The 21,277-nt window shown below is 43.1% G+C and overlaps 3 protein-coding genes across 12 annotated transcripts in view; 1 reads left to right on the top strand and 2 right to left on the bottom strand.

Moving 5' to 3' along the window:
* Positions 1-904, bottom strand: part of TMOD2 (tropomodulin 2) — a 76,797-nt gene extending 75,893 nt beyond the window's left edge. Inside the window, exon 1 of the mRNA XM_077881105.1 lies at positions 806-904. The gene's annotated coding sequence lies outside the window, so the exon portion shown is untranslated. The remainder of the gene's footprint in view (positions 1-805) is intronic.
* Positions 368-16,730, top strand: LYSMD2 (LysM domain containing 2). 8 transcript variants are annotated; one of them, XR_013370253.1, is made up of 4 exons: positions 375-785; positions 1,236-1,716; positions 2,166-2,323; positions 4,147-6,102. XR_013370253.1 is itself a non-coding variant. In XM_077881107.1 (3 exons), exons 1-3 carry the CDS (start codon positions 676-678, stop codon positions 6,288-6,290), a joined length of 759 nt encoding a protein of 252 aa, XP_077737233.1. In that variant the 5' UTR covers positions 368-675; the 3' UTR covers positions 6,291-6,332. The 8 variants fall into 8 exon arrangements, 6 of the variants coding, with proteins under 6 accessions (XP_077737233.1, XP_077737234.1, XP_077737232.1 ...); XR_013370252.1 differs by lacking the exon at positions 4,147-6,102 and adding an exon at positions 14,749-14,886 and having other exon boundaries at positions 380-785; positions 1,236-1,703; XM_077881107.1 differs by lacking the exons at positions 2,166-2,323; positions 4,147-6,102 and adding an exon at positions 6,123-6,332 and having other exon boundaries at positions 368-785.
* Positions 16,731-19,425: 2,695 nt separating this feature from the next.
* SCG3 (secretogranin III) overlaps positions 19,426-21,277 on the bottom strand; it is a 32,820-nt gene continuing 30,968 nt past the window's right edge. For all 3 annotated transcript variants that reach the window (XM_077881093.1, XM_077881092.1, XM_077881091.1), the window contains one exon: positions 19,426-20,010. In XM_077881093.1, the coding sequence (XP_077737219.1) occupies positions 19,892-20,010 (119 nt within the window). In that variant the 3' untranslated portion in view covers positions 19,426-19,891. The remainder of the gene's footprint in view (positions 20,011-21,277) is intronic.

The following is a 21,277-nucleotide window of genomic DNA, read 5'->3' as shown; positions in this document are numbered from 1 at the left end:
TAAGAATCAGAAAAGATTTCTTGGAGGATGTATCATTTGGGATGGGCTTATTTTTTTAAAAAAAATAGAGACAGGGCATTACAGGTGTGGGGGTATAACATATGCAAACAGGAAGGTAGGGAAGAGGGGGCAAGTTCAAGTGGTTCTGTCTGGCAGGATGTGTACAGGATAAATTGTAGATGGGATATGACCAGAGAATGGATAATAAAAGTAGAAATACTTTGGGTGCCAATGTGAGTGATGTTAGTGCTGCTGTCCACAGGGAGCCTTTGAAGGATCTTTGAGTGGGAGCAAGTGATGTGAGGACCACTTGCTCTTCTATCCTTTGTGGTGTCTCCAAAGCTCTAGAGCCTTTGCCTCTGTCCAGCTCAGTGACATCCAGTCTCCCGACTTGCATGTAGAGTACCTCCTCTTGTAGAGCTGTCCAGAGTACAACAGGATTCACGGCTTCAGACTCTAGTAAATGCATCCCCACTCCACTCTGTGTAGGGTACTGTCAGAAACCGGAGTGTTGAGGAGGGAGTGTTCAGATGAAGAATACAGATAAGAGGTCTTTGGTGGATTTAATGATAATACTTTGAAGAGTTATGATTTCAGCATATTAAAGAGGAAACTGATAAGAAAAAAAATGATGGGTGCAGATGGCACATTTTAAGTAGGGAGCCACGAGAATGGATGTACGCAGTGAGCCTGGGGAACTGGCTGACTAGTCACTCATTCCAGGCCGCTCAGGACCAGAACTGGCACGGGTGTGCAGGGAAGCGTGGAACCCCAACAGCCGGAGGGTTAGTAGGAGGTTACCCACCTGGCTAGTGTTGAAAGGCCTAGCCCTCCCGCTGTGATGCTGCAAGGCCCGGCCCCTCTAGGCTGTGGAGATGGGCCTGGAGAAACTGTGTGTTTAATGAATGGCCTTAATGTTTCTCTGTGACGTGGACTTTGAGGTCATCAGGGCAGTCGGGTGGGGGGAGAGAAGCCTCCTTCACCGGAGAGCTTGGGGGGCCGAGAGGGCCGGCGCCTGCCTGCCGGGATCCACGTGGGAGGCGGTCGCGGCAGGGCTCCCTCCGGGGAGGGGGAGGGGGGAGGGGGAGGGGTGGGGGAGGGGGAGGGGAGGGTGGGGGGAGGGGAGGGCAGGCCGCCCCGGCCCCCCGCGCCCGCGGGCGTCAGAGCCCCCGCCCCGCCCCCCGGCCCGCGCCGCCCGGCAGCCGCGGGAGCCCGTCTCGCTCTTCCGCTTGCAGGTGCGCCCGGGGAGGGGCGGCGCGCGCAGGAGGGGGCGCCCGCCATGCCCGGCCCGCAGCCCCCCGCCGCGGCCTCCAGCCCGCCGCCCCCGCGGAGCGGCCGGCCGCAGCCCCGGTGAGGAGGAAGCGGCGGCGGCGGCGGCGGCGGCGGCGGACGAGGCGCCGCCCCCTCGGCGAGCTTCGCGACCTGGCGGCCTCCGCGGGACCCATGGCGGCCTCCTCGCCCGCGCCGTCCCCGCGGGAGGGCGGCCCCCGAGCGCCGCGGGCCCCCGGCCCCTCGCCGCCGCCGCGCCCGCGCTCGGGCTCCGAGGCCGAGGACGCCGAGCTGTCGCTGAGCCTGGCCCGCACCAAGACCCGCTCGTACGGCAGCACGGCCAGCGTGCGGGCTCCGCTGGGCGCCGGCGGCATCGAGCGCCATGTGGAGCACCGGGTCCGCGCCGGCGACACGCTGCAGGGCATCGCGCTCAAGTACGGAGTCACGGTGAGCGGGGCGCGCCGCGGGGCGGGGGCGGGGGCGCGCGGGGCGGGGGGCGCGGGGCGGGGGCGCGCTGGGGCCGGCGGGGCGGGGGCGCGCGGGGCGGGGGGCGCGGGGCGCGGGGCGGGCTGGGGCCGGCGGGGCGGGGGCGCGCGGGGCGGGGGCGCGCGGGGGCCGGCGGCCGGGGGGGCGCTCGCCCCGCGCGCTCGGGGCCGGCTCCGCAGCGGGAGGGCCCCGCCGCCGAGAGCCCCCGCGCCCCGCCCAGGGCGCTGCACCGAGCTCCGGGGGACCTGCCCGGCCTCGGCCCGGACGCGTGAGCGAGGCCCGCGAGGACCCGGGAGCGGCGACCGCCCGATCTCCAGGCCGGATCACACCACCGTGGTGCGTGTTTACTCAAAGCCGAGCCGAGAGGTGTGCACTCGGGCTCCAGAGGATTTTGTTTTCTCTGTAAACAGGCGCTGTGCTGAGTCAGGGATGGTAGTTGTTTCCGCAGGATGGTTCTGGTTCTATCGATTATGCTGCTTTATTTAGAAGTGAAATTACACCCCTGGGTTCACTGGCAACTGTGAATGTGACACCTGTCGCTTAGCAGCAGCCCAGAACTGAGCTCTAGGTGAGCTGGAGAGCTGTGCTTATGATACATTTATAAGCGTGTGTGTCCCAGGTATATTGCATTACACCTCTGGGAAGAACATGGAAATCCGAGGGAACACACTGTCGCATTAAAATTACTTATAATTAACTCTGAGCCATGTGACGGCCTCTTTACATTGAGTTCTGTATCGGTTTCCAGTGTTCTTTCCTGAAACACTTTAGACAGCAATGGGAAGAAAGGCGATCTTATCTGTATCCTTCTCCTAAAGTGAAACTTTCTGGCCCTTCACAGAATGACAGAGACTAATTTATTTTGCACCTTTGACTTGGTGCTGTATGTTGATCCAGCGGGTCTTACGATTTAAACATTTTAAGACCAGGGATCTCACTGTGCAGGCATATAAGGCTATTATCATGCCAGGAATAGCCCCTTTCCCTCTTCCTGGGAGTTTCTAAATGTGAACATAGAACTACAATTCTTAGGTACATCAGTAAGGCCTGGTTCGGATGAGGGTCAAAGGGAAGCAGAGTTGGGGAATATCAATAGCCACTTTCTGCTGAATGCCTTGCTGCGTGCTCGGCATTACATATGTCCTGTTCCATCTTGTTTTTCTTCAATTTGATTATCCTAATAAGCCTTGGAGGTGGGAGTAATTAACCTTTTTACAGTAGGGAAGACAGATGAGAGGTAAGGGTATTATCTGAAAATGTTTATCCATTGAGAGCAGCTTGAATTAGCACAGTGATAAAGCATTTGCTTTTATCAAGACGTTACTTCTGATTTCCACCGCAATTTCTATCCCAGTCTTAGCAAAAGCTCTCTTAGCACCTTGGTTACTGAAGAAGGAACATCTCTTCTGTATGGTTTCTATGTGTCATACCTACTGGGCCAGGGAGATTGCGCCAGGAATCCACAATATCTAGAAAAGTGTTATTTCCCTGGTCCCTACCTCACAGCCGTCTCCCTGCAGCCCAAAGTCCTCTGCACCTGCACCAGAGTGGTTTAGAGCTCCTAAACATCCGCTCACGACAGTTCCCTACCTTTGATCAAATGCTTTCTCATCGGTGTTTTCCCTTGATACAGATCCTGTTACTCATAACCTTATCACCCCTTTTGGTTAAAGCATAAACCAGATTTGTACTACTTTCATCAAGACTTGATTTAAAGATATTAAGCTCCAGTATAATGAATTGGAAACTGTAACATATAGCCACAAATAGCCTCTAACTGATCTTATGGACCTTCTAATTCTTTGCTGTGGGGATTGTGCTGTGTGCATTGTAGGAAGTTTAATAGCATCTCTGACCTCTGCCTGTTAGATGCCTGTAAGACACCCAACTCCCATCCAGATATTGCCAAATGTGCCCTAGGAAGAAACTCACTCTTCATTGAGAACCACTGGTTTATTACATGTATTTCACTTACTTTGGGCCTGAACTATAGTTGATGACATTTTTAGAGACTCTCCCACTGATTACGTAGAGCTAGTGAGAGTGATAATTCTTACTTTCACAGTGAAGTGATAGTATTGCTTTAATTAACATATGCAGATATCAGCTGAATTTATTCATTATTGAGATTTGAGGTGGAAGCTAAAAAGACAGAAAAGTTTTTTTTTCTGTTCCTGACTGAACAGAAAGAAGTTGAGGTCGTTAAGTTTCTCATATTGACTGCCAAGGTCATAAGCATATTTAAATTATTGTTTAAAGGAGTAGGTGATGATATGTTGCAGATTTAGAGACCCAAGAAAGTACACCTGGAAATTAAGAATCAGTCCAGGCGAACTTTGGCTTTAACATCTCATGTCTGGCAAAAGCCAATGGCTCTGCTGTCTTACTTAGAGGAGTAGGAGCTCTCAGGGAAGCCTGTCTGCTGATGACAGCTGTCCAGCCCCCCAGCAGGGAATCCAGGCACAACTTCAGTCCATCAGCACAGAGAGACTGCTAAGAACCAGGTACAAGAATGTTCCCAGAACAAATACTCTGACAAGGGGTGAAGATGGAGATCTATCTGGTTGTCAACCCTGGGTTTCCAGGGGAACAAATTGGACACTGGTTATCTGAAGTGATGCTCAATGGCCGGCAACAGCAGGGTACATCCCAAGATGTGGGAATAGATGTGTTCCTCAAACTTGCCTGAATAGGAGAATGCCCTGGGGCAAATGAAAAATAAAGAATCCTATCTGACCTTGAGCCTACTGAATCAGGATACCCAGAAAAGGAATCCAGGAATCTTCATGTTTTACAAGCATGGCCTCTTTCTTGTTCCCAAAGCACTGTCCTTCCTGGTTTGTTGTTGTTGTTGTTGTTGTTTGTTTGTTTAAGATTATTTATTTATTCATGAGAGACAGAGAGAGAGAGAGAGGCAAAGACACAGGCAGAGGGAGAAGTAGTCTCCATGCAAGGAGCGCAGTGAGACCCAATCCCAGGACTCCAGGATCACGCCCTGGGCTGAAGGCAGGCCATAAACCGCTAAGCCACCCAGGCGTCCCCTTCCTGGGGTTTTTGCACTTGCTGTTCCATCTGTATGGAACACTCTTTCCCTGATAGCTGCAGGGAAGGTTCACTTTATGGGTGTATGACCTGTGCAGTCACATAGGGCCCCGTGCTTAGAAGAGCCCTGTACTTGCTGTAATGCTCTACTATTGCCATCTTGAAAAAAGTTTTTTTTTAAATATTTATTTGAGAGAGGGAGAGAGAGAGAGCATGAGTAGAGGGAAGACGCAGAGGGAGAGGGAGAAGCAGATCCCCTGCTAAGCAAGGGAGCCTGGCGTGTGGCTTGATCCCAGGACCTGGAGATGATGACCTTAGCTGAAGGAAGGTGCTTAACCAACTGAGCCACCCAGGTACCCCACCATCTCGAAATTTTTAATACTTTGTGAATAAGGGCCCCGCATTTGCACTTTTCACTAGGCCCTGCAAATTATGGAGCTGATTTTGGCTGTAACTAGCTCCCTCACTGCCTTCAAGTTCTTGCTTACATGTCTCCTCCATGAGGCCTTCCTGACTACTCTCTGTGAATATACAGCCCTCCTCTACACACCCTCTCCCCTTCCCTGTCTTGTTTTCCCAACAGTATTTACTATTCATCTCATTTTCCTTTTTTTCCAGATTCTTTTTGGTAATACATTAGTGAATAAGTAGAAATCCATGCCCTAATGGAGCTTATATCTTAGTCAGTGGAGACCGTAAGTAAGCAAAGGAAATATGTTACATGTCAGGTATTGATAAGAAAATGAAAGAAAATTAACCAGGGAAGGGAGAGAAGGAGGGCTCCTGGAGCCGGCCGTAATTTAAAATGGTGTGGCTGTGAAGACCTCACCAAGAAGGATGCAAGGAGGTGAGGGTGTGCAGACATCTCAGAACATTCCAGGCAGCAGGAACAGCGAGTGGTGCAAAGGCCCTGAGGTGGGAGCATATTGGCGGGTTCCAGGAATAGCATACCTGGTGCTTAGAGTGCAATAGGGTGTGTTTGGACCAGATCACTTTGGGCCTTGGAGGACTTGAATAACTTTGGCTCTTTCTCTGAGTGAGATGGAAAGCGTTGGAGGAATTTGAACAGAATTAGATGATCTGATTTATGCATTAAGAGGATCAGTCTGGCTGCTTTGAGAACAGGCTGTAGTGGAGCAAGTGCCAAGGCAGGGAGGCCAGATAAGATGAAAGCTTTATAATAATGCAGGTGAGAAAATGGCAGCTTAGACCAAAGCAGCAGACAAGGCAGTGGTGGGAAGAGGTTGGATTCTAGATGATTTGCCAATATGCTGTGTATTTTCTGCTTATTTATTTGCTGTTTCATTTGAGTATCTCTGCCCTAGAAATGGGACCAGGGATCCAGGAGGCTTCTCTGTAGGAAAGAAGAATGCAGATGTTCGAGAACCTGGCCAGCTCTGACACCTGATGGACTCCAGTTCTTCTGTCAGTGCCTTAGAAAACATCTGAAGGACCTTTCCCACATCCTTTTTAAAGTCATTATGAATTATTAATAACTGGCATTTTAAAAATTATTTTTTACCTATTTTTATTGAGCCTGGTTTGTTTGAGTCCTTGTGTTACACGTTAGGGCTACAGGATGATACATGCTGTCCTCTTGTGAGTTTATCTACTAACTGCTTTCCACTAGCCTGTAGCTATTAGAGAAGCAGGTTGCTTGTCTGACTCATCACTGTACATCCTGTGCCTAGCCTGAGTCTGGCACATGGGGGGCCCTCCCCACACGTATAGATCTAATCCAAGGCCTGACTGGTGTGAAATCATGAAGTCCTGGAGTTGAAAAGACCCTGAAAGACGGAGCCCAGGTTAGGGATTGAGTGACTGGAATTGCAAAGTGTGATTTGAGGCTGGCTCTCCAGTCTACAGAAAGAATGGTGCTGGTTTTCTTACCTTCTACCAGCAGGACGTCTTAACATTGAATTATTATTTTAAAAAATATTTTATGTAAATCAGTTTGCCAACATGTAGTATAACACCCAATGTTCATCTCATCGAGTCCCCTCCTTAGTGCCCGATACCCAGTTACTCCATCCCCCCAACATTGAATTAAACATAGGTTTATATTTGAGCATCTCTACTGAAGAGACATTTGAGGAAGTGGTCTGGGAAACTGAAACTATTTGGGCTGAGTTGAGAAACTATTAAATACAGTTGAGCTCTCAGACTTGAATTTGCTTGGGCTGGAATTTCCCAGGCTCTGCCTATCACTACTGAGACACTAAGGCCCTTTCCCTAACCCCGTGCTCTAGATTTACCTACGGTGGCGGCGTCTGTGGTGATCCTTGCTCCTCTCAGTCGGATGCAAGCTTCTGGAGGAAACTCACCGGCTCTAGACAGCCACTGTGGACTTTTTATTTGGAAACCCTGAAAAAATATCCAGAGAACAGTATTCAAATGAAAAATGAACAGGAGGCAGTGAGGGGAACCTATTATTTGCATAAACTTTTTCTTTGTTTCTTTGCTTCCTCCTGGAAGCTTACTTGTCCTCTCTCCTCTCCAGAGGCCAACGCCCTCAATCACTTCGTGTCTGGTTTTATTCCCAGGATCTTCTTGCTTTCTTCCAGGAAGCTGCTAGCCCTAGTCACTTCCTAACACTTCCCTGAAAAGAAGTTACCTTGCTGAGAAAAGGTGAAATGATTGTCATTTTAGGGACAAGCGTTGCGAATTAGAAATGTAAATGTATGTAAATCTTTCGTGTTCATGATGTTAGCCCCTGCTGCTGGTAGATATTGCCGATCCTTGTTGATCAAAGGCAAGAGAACCATAAATAAGTGGTGCAAATTGTAGTGAGAGGTATGATAAAATTGCCTTTAGTAGCTTGGAGTTTAATAGATCCTCATATATCCTTTTTATTATATTATTTTATTTCATTTTTTTTAGAGGGAGTGGGGCAGAGGGAGAGGGGCAGAGGGAGAAGGAGAATCCCAAGCAGGCTCCACAACCATCACAGAGCCCCACTGGGGCTCAGTCTCACAACCTGGAGATCATGACCTGAGCTTGAAATCAAGAGTCAGATGCTTAACTGACTGAGCCACCCAGGCAACCCCTCATGTATTCTTTTTAAAGAGCAGTTTCATTGAGGGGTGCCTGGATGGCTCAGTTGGTTAAGTGTTTGCCTTCGGCTCAGGTCATGATCCTGGGATCCTGGGATTGAGCCCTGCATTGGGCTCCCTGCTTAGCAGGGAGTCTGCTTCTCTCTCTGGCACCACCCACCCACGGCTGCTCATGCTGCCTTTCTTTCTCTCTCCCTCTCTCTCAAATAAATAAAATCTTTTAAAAAAAAGTTTCTTTGAAGTATAATTTATATACCTCCAAATTCGACCATTCTAGGTGTACAATTCAAAGACCTTTAGGGCATTTACAGAGTTGTGCAACCATCATCACAATCGAATTTTAGAACAGTGCCATCACTCTGAAAAGAACCCTGTGCCATTGACCTTACTTCTGTCTCCTTCTCTAGCCCCAGACAACCCCAAATATACTTTCTAATCTATAGATTTTCCTTTTCTGGGCATTTCATATAAATGGAATCTCTTATGTTCTTCTGAGATAGTATGGAAAAGTAATAAATCCTTTTCCCTATTAGCTATTCAGTCCTGGTTGGGAGAGACTGGAAATGAAAGCAATATGATTGCTATAACTACCCCCTATTCATCTGCCTATGAGAAATAGAGAGTAGTTCTGTGTCACTCTAAAAAGGTCACACTTTCTATTCTCAACATTAATTGGGTATTAGAAATTAGGAACAGAGGGGTGGGAGAAGTAGGTGAATTTTTTTTTTTTTAGTTTGAATAAATTGAATAATAATTTTTTTAAAAAGCCCATGGAGTTGGGCTCTGTTTTGAAGGCAGCATGGTTTCCCCAAAGGTAATCCCTTCTCCACCATCCACCCAAGGCCTGGTGTGATCCAATCTTGTTTTAGAAGGATAACTAGCAACAGAGTAGAGGAAAGATTATATATTGAGGAGAATGGAGAAAAGGGATCATAATGTCTTCTAAGAGTTCTAATTTACTGCTCTTTGCTTTGTGTGTTCCTGACACAACCCAGGTCTGCATTGTGACTTTGCCAGAAAACTGCAATTTTCAAAGGCTGTAACAAATCAAATCCTTGTGATATCCAAAACTTGAGGCAACTATAGTTATTCTCTACATGTTTTTAACAACAAAACTTGATGACCTTCTATTACAGTTGCAGAATTTGAACTCACTGGGACATTTACCATTAATGTAATCATTTAGTCTTGGTAATGGTGGACTTCCAGGGTTAGAGTAGTTCTAGAGCTTTAGTGTTTAAATTTTTTTCTGTAGCATTCCTGACAAGTGTGTGTGCACTGGATGAGATTTAATGAAGGCTCCTCTTTATTTCTCTAGGAAGCCCATTTGTACACAGAAGAAATCTGTTAGAGGCCTCTTCATGTATTGAATTTTTTTTTTCAATTTTTTGAGAGAGAGACAGAGAAAGAGGTAGGGGGGAGCAGGGACAGAGAGAGAGAGAGAGAATCTCCACGCCCAGCACAGAGCCCTACATGGGGCTTGATCTCACAACCCTGAGATCATGATCTGAGCTGAAATCAAGAGTAGGATGCTTAACTGACTGAGCCACCTAGTTGATCTGAAAAATTTTAACTTTTAACAGGATCTTTCAACCCCAGGTTTCTATTTCTGAACCTAGGAGACAAAAGTTCAGAGGAATTTCAAACTTTCATAGGATAGCATCTGAGCTACTTCTGTCCTTGGCTAAATAAATAACTAATAAAATAAAATTTGGGTATTGGGAAATGTTGAACAGAGGGCAGGTGGGAAAGTCATAGAATTTTCCAGCGCTTCCTTGGGTTGGATCAGCTTAATGACTCAGCTTAATGTGAGGTGACATTCCCAGAACATTAGATCCATCTATGTTCAGATAAAAGTATATAACCTTCCTAAAACATCATTTCACTGTTTGAGATTATCTCTAGTCTCTTGTCTGTGCTGGTGAGGTTTTCCCCCTGACTAGGCTTCCTGTTTCCATTAATGCCTTTTTCTTTCCAATTCATTTTCCACAAAGCTGCCGGAATGATCTTTAGCTGTAATCAGATTGTGTCACTCCTTTTCTTCACCCTCCAGTGGCTTCTCATCACAGTTAAAATAAAATTCAAGTTTTGGGACATGTGGGTGGCTTGGTCGGTTAGTCTAACTCTTGATTTCAGTTCAAGTCATAGTCTTGGGGCCCTGGGATTGAGCCCTGTATCAGGCTCTAAATTCAGTGGGGAGTTTGCTTGGGATTCTCTTTTCTCTGCCCCATCCCCTGCCTGCCCCCTCTCTCTGTCGTTCAAATAAATAAATAAATAAATAAATAAATAACTTCTTTAAAAATAAATAGAATAAAATCCAATTTTTTACCTTGGTATTCAAGGCCGTATGTGGCCTGGAGTTTTGCTCATTACTCCCTACACTTCAGCCACACTGTTTTGTTTTTTTTTTTTTTTTTTCCTGGCTGGGGTCTTGCAGCTGCTCTTTCTGTCTCACTGGAATGCTTTTTTTTTCTTTTCCTGGCTTTTTGCATGGCTGGTTTATTCCTTAACTTTTCTACAAATCCTGAGTTTGCAGCCTGTTCAGTTGGTTTAAGTCACTACTTGTAAAGGAGAACAAGTTAAGATCAAATTTATCACCTTTGTGGGGGGAAAAAAAAACATAAAGCTTACACACCTCGGGGCAACAACATATAATGTTATTTATCTGGGCTTGGTCTTATGAAAAATATTTTTATGTATTCTTACTTTGTAGGAGAAATATTTTTTATTGTGAGAAATTCCTACCTCTCTCCTTCTCATTTGCTGAATACGTATTAGGACCTGCCCTTACTTGTTACTTTCTCACTTTTAACCCAATTTAATAATAATATAGTAGCTATTATCATTTTTGAGGACTTTCGGGGGCTGTGTATTGTTCTGAATACTTTACACGAGTTAATTTGCATAATCCTCATAATGATCCTATTGTGTGTATCCTTACTTTACAGAAAACAGAAGAGGGAATGATTAGAAAGTGGCAGAGCTGGGATTTGAACCCAGAAAGTATGGCTCTGAAGCCCATGTTTCTAACTACTACCTTGTACTAAGTTCATTTACCTATTTTCATCTTCAGGCTCAAAACTGCCAGTCCTTAGATTGGTCCCCACCTTGATGCTAACTGTATCTGGATATCCCTTATGTCCTGTCTAGACCATAGGGTGAATGTACATCTTACATAGTTGCTGCTGACACTGACAGGGAGATGGCACAGTATCTGGCTTGAGGAAACTCGTAGGCTAAAGATGCACATCGATGAGTGAATTCATGGGATGATGCACAGGAACCAAGGGAGCCCTGCCCTTCATTCCCTGTGCTCCTTGACTACACCCAGCTGTTGACTCAGTCACCTTGTCTTATGCTCCATCAATGGCCCTTTTCCTGGCTGTGATGGCCTGTCTTGTTTTAATGATAGATGTATGGGTCAGGGTTCTGGCTGGAAACAGTGTGCTCGGCAGGGGGTGGTGGTGTGTGGCCAAAGAGAATTTAGCTAAGGAACATTTATAGAAGTGTGAGCAGGGTTGATGGAAACAAGGGATGGTGAAGGATCTGAGACTAGCAGTAGCTGGGAGACATTACCCCTAGGCTTGAAGGGTAAGGGGAAGAAGTGGTGTCCCTGCCAAGAGGAGGGCTGGAGCCTTGGACGAGTGACCATATACCTGGCAGGAACTCTGCCATAAGGGAATGCAGCCACTGGACTCCTGCATGGTGCTGTATCTTTCTGCTGATAACTTCCTTTGGAACACCCACCAGAATTCCAAGGACAAGGGGGCTTAGATAATGCAGCTCTTAAGAGGTCAGCCTCTTGGGATTCAGAAACGGGCTCAAGAAGACTTGGGGATGGGTGGGGTGGTGGGGGTGTGTTGAGAGGGAGAGTAACACAACAGATGACTTATTGTCCCTTTCTGGTTACTTCCGTGGGTTCATCTTTTATGCCTATTTCTCTGACCTGTTTTAATTAATTCATCCATCCATCTATCCATCCTTCTATCTTAAGCACTTAGGGGTGTCCAAGATCTTTTTAGCCCCAGGGAAGCTACAGAAATAAAAGTGCTGCCCTGAAGGCACTCACAGTATATGCATGATGTTCTCAGCCCTGCCTCAACAATCAGATCTGGTGTTCCTGTCAGTTTCTGTCCTCCATCGTTATTCTGGGAAAGAATAGGCCCCTGCCAATAAGCACTTCAGAGAGTGCTGTATCACGAAGGCTCTCTGATTCACAAGCGGCAGAAAACCTAACTCACATTGGCTTAAGCAAAAAACAAACACAAATGGTGTTTATTGGCTCATGGAACTGAAAGACCCTAGGGTATTCTGGCTTCAGGCTTTGATTCAGAGGACTGATTGCTCTCCTCCAAGATGGCCTTGTTGTCAGGTTCCATGAAGTGGAGGGATGGATGCTCTTTCCAGTGGAAAAAATAAGGACCTTTCCCCTCCCAGACCCAGAAAAAGTCTCCTTGCATCTTTGAATTGTTCCATGTTGGGACTGTGACCTATCATGAAAGCCAGGACACTGTGGCACTCCAAAGGGCAAGAATGAGTCATAAGCTCACCCTGGAGTGTGTGTGGAGGGGGTTGCCAGTGCCTTTGGAAGCCCACAGACTAAGATGGAGGATGTGGATGCTAGCTGGCAAAAAACAAGGGGTATTAAAGACAGAGTAGAATATACCTGAACCTGCTATGGATAAGGTATCCAAGTTATTTAAATCTCTCAAATCGAAGACCAGAGATACCTAGGATTTACAGATTTTAATTTTGTCTTCTAAATGCACCTGCCTATCCATGCCTCTCTCTCACCCTTTTCTTCTTTAGCCAGATACTAGAATACAAAAGACCACCCCACCCTACCCACCCTACCCAAGAGATAGGTTAATGTAATATCTTTAAAAGAAAAAAAAAAGCTTTAAGTGTGCCATTTGCGTAGATTCAGCTTAAAATAAGAAATCAGGGATCCCTGGGTGGCGCAGCAGTTTGGCGCCTGCCTTTGGCCAGGGCGCGATCCTGGAGACCCTGGATCGAATCCCATGTCGGGCTCCCGGTGCATGGAGCCTGCTTCTCCCTCTGCCTCTCTCTCTCTGTGACTATCATAAATAAATAAAAATTAAAAAAAAATCAGGAGATACAGGGTTCATTTAGTAATCAACTATAGTTTGTTTCTGGCGCTTAAAAAAAATCTAATTTTTTCACTCACAATCAACTTGGCATTAAAGGATCCCATAACTTGGTCCCATTAGTCATGCGCTTTTATCCTGGTGTTGTATGGACTTCAGAGTTGGACAGAAATCCCACCTCACACATTTATTATTTTAAAGATTTTTTTTTTATTTATTTAATCAAGCAAGAATATGGCAGCAGCAGGGTGGGGGGCACAAGGAGAGAAAGAAGCAGACCTCCTGCTGAGCAGGGAGCCCAAAGTGGGGCTGGATCCCGGGATCATGACCTGAACCCAAAGCAGATGCTTAACTGACTGAGTGATCCGGGTGTCCCTCCAGCTCACACATTTAAAGAGCCATAGGCCCTTGGTCCAATCAGTCATCTGTTGTGTGCCTTTATTTCTTCATTGGAAAACAGCGTAATATCATCTGCCAGGTGCTCTGCTAAATATTTTCTTTCTCTCACCTGTATCCTGTCTGTCCATGTGTCTGTCAGTCTCTTCTATGCAAGTATGTGTATGATCTCTCATTTAATCTCTCCGACAACCTTGTGACAGGTAGGTGACACCTGTTTTACACACAAGGACATAGGCTGAGGGAAAGAAGCAGCAAGCTCATGTGGAGATGGTTGGTGTTGGCAGAGCTGGGATTTGAAATCCAGATTCCCAAGCCTGTGGGAAGGTTAAATGAGACCACGTGTGTGATTCCATCCTCCCTTTCCAGCCCCACCTCCCATCCCCATCTCTGGCTCTGTGGGAGGCAGCCACCGGCTAGGAAAGAGTTTGAGGATATAGAAATTATATTAAATTCTCACTTCTTAGTCTTATGATGATGGTTCGATGGTCCACAGTCTGTCTGAGTTTTGTTTCTTTTATTTGTAAAATGGAATTTTAAAAAAGATTTTATTTACTTATTCATGAGAGACACAGAGAGAGAGGCAGACACATAGGCAGAAGGGGAAGCAGGCTCCCTGAGAGTAACCCAATGTGGGCCTCAATTCTAGGACCTCGGGATCACTACCTGAGCCAAAGGCAGATGCTCAACCCCTGAGCCACCCAGGCATCCCTGTAAAGTGGATCTTCAAATGCCTACTCCAAAAAAATAAAAAATAAAATAAAAATAAAAATAAAAAAAATGCTACTCCATGGGTGGGTGGGTGGAGACACAACAATATGAGATATACTGTAGGTAATGTACTCCCCTCTTCTTTTCCTTACCTGTACTGCTTGGACCCGTTCTTCAGGGCCCATCTAAAGTCAAAAGAATCAAAATTGGAACCCCACCTTCTCGGTGAGGCCTTTCTTAATGCCTGGAGCCCCAGTCTACACCATTCTTGCATGTGCAATGTGCAATGTTGTGTTTATCTCTGTACCAGCTCCTGTATCCATTTTATTTACCAAACATAATTCCAGAGACAGCGGAAGTACTCTGTAAGTAAAATAACAGTACTGTTTTTTTTTTTTTAATCAAATGATAGAAATGTTTAAACAAGAATGGAATTTTTTAGATAAGTGCTAAAAATTCTACATTTTTCAACTTCAGGAATCTAAGGCTGCTTGGTAAAAGCTGTCGTAAGGGAAGTATTTTAGTGGGGGAAATTAGACTTTTCAGTGACTAACCCCAAATTAGAAATCTGGAATCCAGAGAACGCATTGCACATATTCTGAGCCTGGATATTTTTAGTTTTATTTGTGTAATAAACCCTATTAATGGATTTATTTACATATAACTGTTTTTTTCTATTTTAGATGGAGCAGATTAAAAGGGCAAATAAACTGTTTACCAGTGATTGTATATTTCTGAAAAAAACTTTGAACATCCCAGTTATATCAGAGAAGCCTTTGTCGTTTAATGGGCTTAACTCAATAGATTCTCCAGAAAGTGAAACTGTTGGTAGCAGTTTTTCTCATGAAGAAGAGCCGACAGCAGCTGGGGAAGACCTCTCTCCTCCTAGTCCTCAAGAATCCGACGTTCAGCCAGTACAGCCTGAAGAAGTATCAGCTAGAGATTTCCTGCAGAGACTAGACTTGCAGATTAAGTTGTCAACACAGGCAGCCAAGAAACTAAAAGAAGAGAGCAGGTAAAAATACGCTGGTAAAATGTCAGAGGCTGAATAAATTACAATGTCCTTGCTTAGCTACGTTTTGTTTTGTTTTCTCTTCTTTGCTCTTCTCTTTCTTTTTCTTTAAAAACTTTAACTCTGGAAAGTCATTTTCAACATATGAAGTCTAAAAAGAGCTACTACATTCTGCTTAGGGCTTTATCTGTTGCAATGTACTTGTTTTTGTCTCTGTTACTTATTATAAAAAGTTTGCTTCTTTGCTTTAGTAGCATAACTGTCCAGCCAGCAATTCTGGATAGCAGCCAAACGAAACATCTAGTTTACCCCTTCAAAGGAAGCAGTGCCCGAGGGAACATGATCCTAATGCAATTTGTCAAAGACATTGTCCATTATTTGTTACTGGGTGTTTTTCATGTGAACTTTTTTCTTTGTTCTTTAATTTGATACTAGGGCAACTAGTTTTCTACAGAATTGGTTTTCTTTTTCCTTTATGATTCCAAGAATGGCACAAGCTGTTGTATTTCCTTTTTTGCCATGGGTGTCAGGAAGCTTACAAGTAAAACTGGCTTTGAGTTCAACTACTACAGTATTTCTTATGGTTAATAAATTTGTATCCTTCTCCTTCCCTTAATCCTGATTTTTTTATTTCTATCTAATTCATCTTATTATATGTATGCCCTTGGTTGTTAGCACATCAAGTCCTTTTGAGAAAAAGGTGGAATGTAAACAAATATAAACAAATATGAATATAATAATTTTATAATTTAATGTTTTTTAAAAATGTAATAGAAAAATATAAATATATAACAAGTACCATTCTTTTTTTTTTTACAAGTACCCTTCCTTATTCCAATAACTGAGATGCCAATGAAATGTAGATAATATAATCTACATTTAATATAATATAATATGGTATACCCAAATGAGTATTTGAGTATGAGTATGAGTATTTGCATTTCATACAACTTCCCAGACCTGCAAAATATTATAAATAATAAACTCTTAACCCTTCTTTGGCAAGTGGATATTAAGTTACATATAAGTATATGTATTAGTTTTCTGAATATCATTTTTAAACACTGATTTATGCTGAATTTCTTTTTTTCAGAGATGAAGAAAGTCCCTATGCAACTTCCCTCTATCACAGTTAGATGATCAAGGGTGATAATCTAACCTGGATTGAGAGCTGTTTGGATCATAACGAAAACAACAACTGAAGATTCAAAAGCATACATCCTTTAAATCACAGTTTAGTAGTTCCACCTACTGCAATTGCACTGAAATGATTATTTCCCTCTGGCTTTCTATAATTTTAAGTCTTTATTATGGCATGAGAGCAAAATTATATCCTAAAGCTCATCACTTTTGTAGGTGATGGTAGTTTTTAGACTAGTTTTTGTAAATACTAGTTAACATAAAGCATCAAAGACTATATACATATTCAAGCTGAAAACAATGTTGGTCGTCTGAGAAATCTTAAGTATGTGAAATACATGGTTGCTGTTTAAGTGATGCTGATTTTGCTATGTATTTATAACTTAAGTGCTATATATATATATTTCGATATGTATTACATATTCTGTATTAATATAAAGAACCAAATTTTGTCTGCTATTTTGTAAAATAAACTACAAAAGCCTGAATGAGAAAATAAATTATGTTTTCATATTTGAGTCGTCATTTTTTTAACAAATGGAAAAGTAAAATCAATTAAAAAATTTTTTTGTAAAGATTTTATTTATTTATTCATGAGACATAGAAGGAGAGAGGCAGAGACACAGGTAGAGGGAGAAGCAGGCTCCATGCAGGGAGCCTGATGCGGGACTTGATCCCAGGACTCCAGGATCACGCCTGGAGCCAAAGGCAGACACTTAACTGCTGAGCCACCCAGGTGTCCCAATTTTTAAATTATTTTTGAAATAGTAACAGCTTCTCCTCCATTTGAATTGCTTTATTATTATATTTGGAATTTTAAAAACATTTCAATAATCTAAAAGCAAATCGATTATAGGTATTAGTAACCTTTGCATTTTCATAATATTTGACCTGATTTGTTTGAGATATGGTATAAACATAGAATATGATCAGAAGGAGAAATTAAAAATGCCATGCTCTGATGCATTGGTGAATTCTAGTTTAGATTTTACTAATAAGTCATTTTGTAGGGTGTTTTGTAGTCATGGTGCTCATTTGGATTGAGGGTTAAGTTTTTATTCACATAATTTATCTTTTATCACATGTATGTACAGGTTATAGCTGTAAATCTTAAGCAAAATATTATTTACAATTAATTTTGGGGGGGCGGAGTCTTAGTTTTTATTCAAGTACCAGGTTAGATAAATCTTTAAACTTCCACAATATCCCCTATATCCCCAAAGGAATGTACTTTCTGTGGGGGCAAACAGGATTCTTCCTTCATTTTCTTTTCCCCGTCTTGCTCCTCCAGGTCTTCCCTTAAGCAAGAAACCGGTGCCCATAGATGTCAATGCAGCAGAGGTTGTAGGACCAGAACTATACATACCCAGCCCTTGAGGTGCATGCGTGGGAAACAGTAGTCGAATGCCCTGGTCTTGAATTTCTCGTTTGTTCATAATAGACATAATCCCTGGTGTTTTGACTTCTCTTGCTGTTATCATCTTTGATATAGGGTGATCTCTTGATCGTGCTTTGCCACTACCTGATGAGAGGGAGTTAGTTGGCAGAGGAGAAAACAAAAAGAAAAACGAAGGGAAAACGTTGTGTATGCAAGGCAAGGTCTAGGCCTCTCTGGAGGAACAAGAACTTTAAAAAATGTAAAGTTATCATATTGTTTAACATGAGTTGATCTTAAACTTGGGAGTAACCCAAAAGATAAAAATCCAAAAATGCTACCTAAAAGATGTACTATAAGCAGAAATTTAAAATTAAGACTACCATCTTAAAAAATATTCTTCTGAGTATTTCGTTGTTGCCTAAGGTCTACTCTAAGAAGTGTCTGGCCAACACCTCTCTCTCCTTCAAGTTATTTAAAACTCAGGATTTGTTGTGGCCACAATTGAACTGTGTTGGGTCAGAGGACTTTAGTACTGCCTTGGAGGAGTGGACTGAGTCACAAGAAAGCAGGTTTGAGGCCCAGTTTTAACCACTTACTGGCCACCCGAGTTTAAGCACACCCTGTGCCCTTCTTTTTATGAACCACTTTCCTCATTTCTAAAACAGGGCTGATGATCTCCCTTTTGTCTTGGCTACTGCCGGGAGCTAATGAATGTGTGTCAGAAAACTACAATAAACCCCTAAACAAATGTCTTATTTAAAAATAGACTGCATAGATATCTAGATTAATTGTAGAAAAGTAAATAGATCAAATGCTTTAATTGTAGCCAGATTTTTTTTTTTTTCCTGATGTACGAGCAGCCTATTTGGACTATAGAACAGGGGTGAAGTAGTTGGTCATGTTATCAAAGATGACATTAAAACAATCTGACTCACTGTGTTTGGCAAAGATAGTTTGGGCAGAGGTGTGTTTAGTTCCTCTTGCTGCTCACCAGGGAGTACTGGCTTCTCTAGAACATACTGAGTTTAGTTTTTGTGGGTGTCAAGCTTTGGTTTTTGTTTATTTTTACAACTCTAGAGAGGATGGGGAGGAAGAGCAATGGTTTCCTACTTGTGAGAAATAGCCTCTTACATTACAAGTTCCCCAGCCCTCACCAAAAAGTAGATGCCAAGTAGGGGCATTCGAGACAAGTATCAGAAGGTCATTTGAAGCCATGAAAGCTAATACTCAAAGCATTATATAATTTTTAAGATTCTCAACTGAAATTTAGAAAAATATGTTATTACTTTATACTGAATAATGCATTTTCAAAGCATTCTTTGGTTTGGAACCATTGCCCATTAACATTTTGGGAGGACCCTGGGCCACTGTATGTTGTTTCCAGAGCTGTGTTTGTGATGGCAGCTGAAGAGGAGTTGCAGGGACCTGTAAGTTCATTAACATTTTCCTCCCGGAAAGCTCATTTCCCAGCTTGGTCCACAAAGAAGGGAATGACTGTTTTCTTTACTTCTGTTCTACTACTGGGCCCTCTTGCTCTCTGTTGAGAAACCTTGGCCTGGATTAAATGCAGTTTAGATAACTCAGATCTGCATACACACATAGTTTTACTTTGCTTTTGTAGTGTTAATGAACTCATTTTTCTTCTTGGAGAGCACATAGTCTTCTCCACTAAAAATCTCCATGTCTGAAAATTCAAGAGTGGGGAGATATTGTTAGTGAATCTGGCCAATCCTATGCTTATCTTTCAGGTTCCTTTTTGCACCACTGGGCCTGATAACCAGTAGGAACAGCCAAAAAAAACCAAAGAGTTATCCTTTAAGCTAGAGAGGCTTTGAGGAAATGTTAATTTATTTTAACTCCCAAAAGGGCACTGGTAGTGGAAACATCTTGTAACAGACATATTCTATGAGGTGCTTTGGTACCCAGCATGCCTTGAAAACAGAACCTCCTAATTCCTGAGGAGGTGCCTATGGGTGTGACACAGTGGGAAGAAGCGACAGTTTCAAGTTCTGTCCATTACAGGTTTTCCAAAGCAATATATCTCTGGTTATAAAATGTAAATCTATAAGGAAATAAGGATTCTATATACAAAATCTTAGCTTACATACGACTTTACTTTTCAGACAGTTTTTATGGCAAGAAAGCTATGTTTAACCACTTCTAAAAGGTTAACTACTGCAATTTCATCACTTTCTAATAATCCTTGGGTAAAATAACTTCAATCACAAAATTAGAAGAAGTGTTATAAGCTATGTTTTCTGAAACAGTCTAAAGACTCCTGGATCTTTTGCCATTTTTACAGGCTGCTGTAAATACGCTTGATGGCATTGGCTTCTTCTTTATCAAGGATGCCTTTCTCCACATAAGCATCAGCTTGTTGGTTGATGAAGTCCCTCATCTTTGAGAGGTCATAATCTGGAAAATATCATTAGAGTATCATGAGCAGAGATCAGGAAAGAGACATCCCATTATAATGATGACCATTAACTAAGAAGCTTTTTATGCAACAACGCCAACTACCATTCCATCCCCATCTTTCACATTGGATAACATATTAAGTCTTGGCATTTGTTCAGTCTTTACAATTTAAAATCATGTTTATATGTATTATATTATCTCATTTGCTGTCCATCATCACACCTGCAAGGTGTTCAGGTGGGGAAGTGTTCCTCATTTGACCATAGAGGAAATAGGCTCACAGACCAGGGCTGTGCAAACTTAATATTAATACCAATCCTCTGGGGGCTCTTGCAGATTGGTATTCAGTAGGTCTGAGGTGGAATTCCAGATTTTGCATGTTAAATAAGCTCCCAGGAGATGCTGATGCTACTGGACCAGGAATCACATTGGGGTAATAAGATCTTAAAGCTTAAGTGTTGAGGATCACATGGTTAGTAAGAGTTACAAACAGAACCAGGTGTTTCAATTTTCTGCAAATGTTATACAGGTTAAGTGACTGTTGATATAACCCACTTTTTTTTTCAAATTAAGAATTACCATGATTTTTCACACTATCTGATTTATATGCATGGAGAAAAAAATATATGTATGTATAGAGGTTTTTTTTTTTTTTTTTTTTTTTTTTTAAAGAGAAGCCTCTTTACAGCTCTTCTGTCCTTCTTAAACAAAAAAACCTGTGCAAACCATCAAACCACCCATCAAAAACAAAGTGATCCCCCAGTAAGGAGGATGCCTGTGGCATGTTTCTGAAGGCTTAAAGAAAACCCACATCCTCTCTTGATGCTTATTGTCATAAAAAATGGAAAATACAGAAACATGGAAATAAAACTTAAATCATCTGAATTGTATTAATCATATAAATAGCCACAGTTGGTTTTTTGTTCTACTTTTTCACTTTTCAAATATATCTCAACCCAGAATTGAGATCACAGTAAATATACAATCTTATTAACGAGCTCCTTTCACTTCACCCAGTGAGCATCAATATTCTTCAGCAACACCACTTTTAATGGCTACATACAATGCATCCTCTGGATGTACCAGAATTTATGAAGCAGGTCTCTTGGGGTTAGACATGTGGGTCTTCCACACCATGGCGTACTTGGGGAGACCTCCCTGCCCAGATTTTGAGTTACCCGGAGCTGAGTTTCCTTGAGAACAACACTGTTCACCTTGGCTATAGCAGCCCCTGGGACAGAGCCCTGCCTTCTATCAGGTTGTG

The sequence above is a fragment of the Canis aureus genome, chromosome 32 (assembly GCF_053574225.1).
Source record: "Canis aureus isolate CA01 chromosome 32, VMU_Caureus_v.1.0, whole genome shotgun sequence".
Taxonomy (NCBI): Eukaryota; Metazoa; Chordata; class Mammalia; order Carnivora; family Canidae; genus Canis; species Canis aureus.
Note: the sequence above shows the minus strand (reverse complement) of the source record. Positions and strands in the feature narration are given on the sequence as shown.

What these genes read in the sequence shown, in the direction of transcription:
- LYSMD2 (XM_077881107.1), top strand. Translation starts at nt 676, where the DNA reads ATGTACGCAGTGAGCCTGGGGAACTGGCTGACTAGTCACTCATTCCAG. An exon ending in GGAACCCCAACAGCCGGAGG is followed by an intron (nt 786 to 1,235) that starts GTTAGTAGGAGG and finishes TTCCGCTTGCAG; the next exon opens with GTGCGCCCGGGGAGGGGCGG. An exon ending in CGCTCAAGTACGGAGTCACG is followed by an intron (nt 1,717 to 6,122) that starts GTGAGCGGGGCG and finishes TCTCTGCCCTAG; the next exon opens with AAATGGGACCAGGGATCCAG.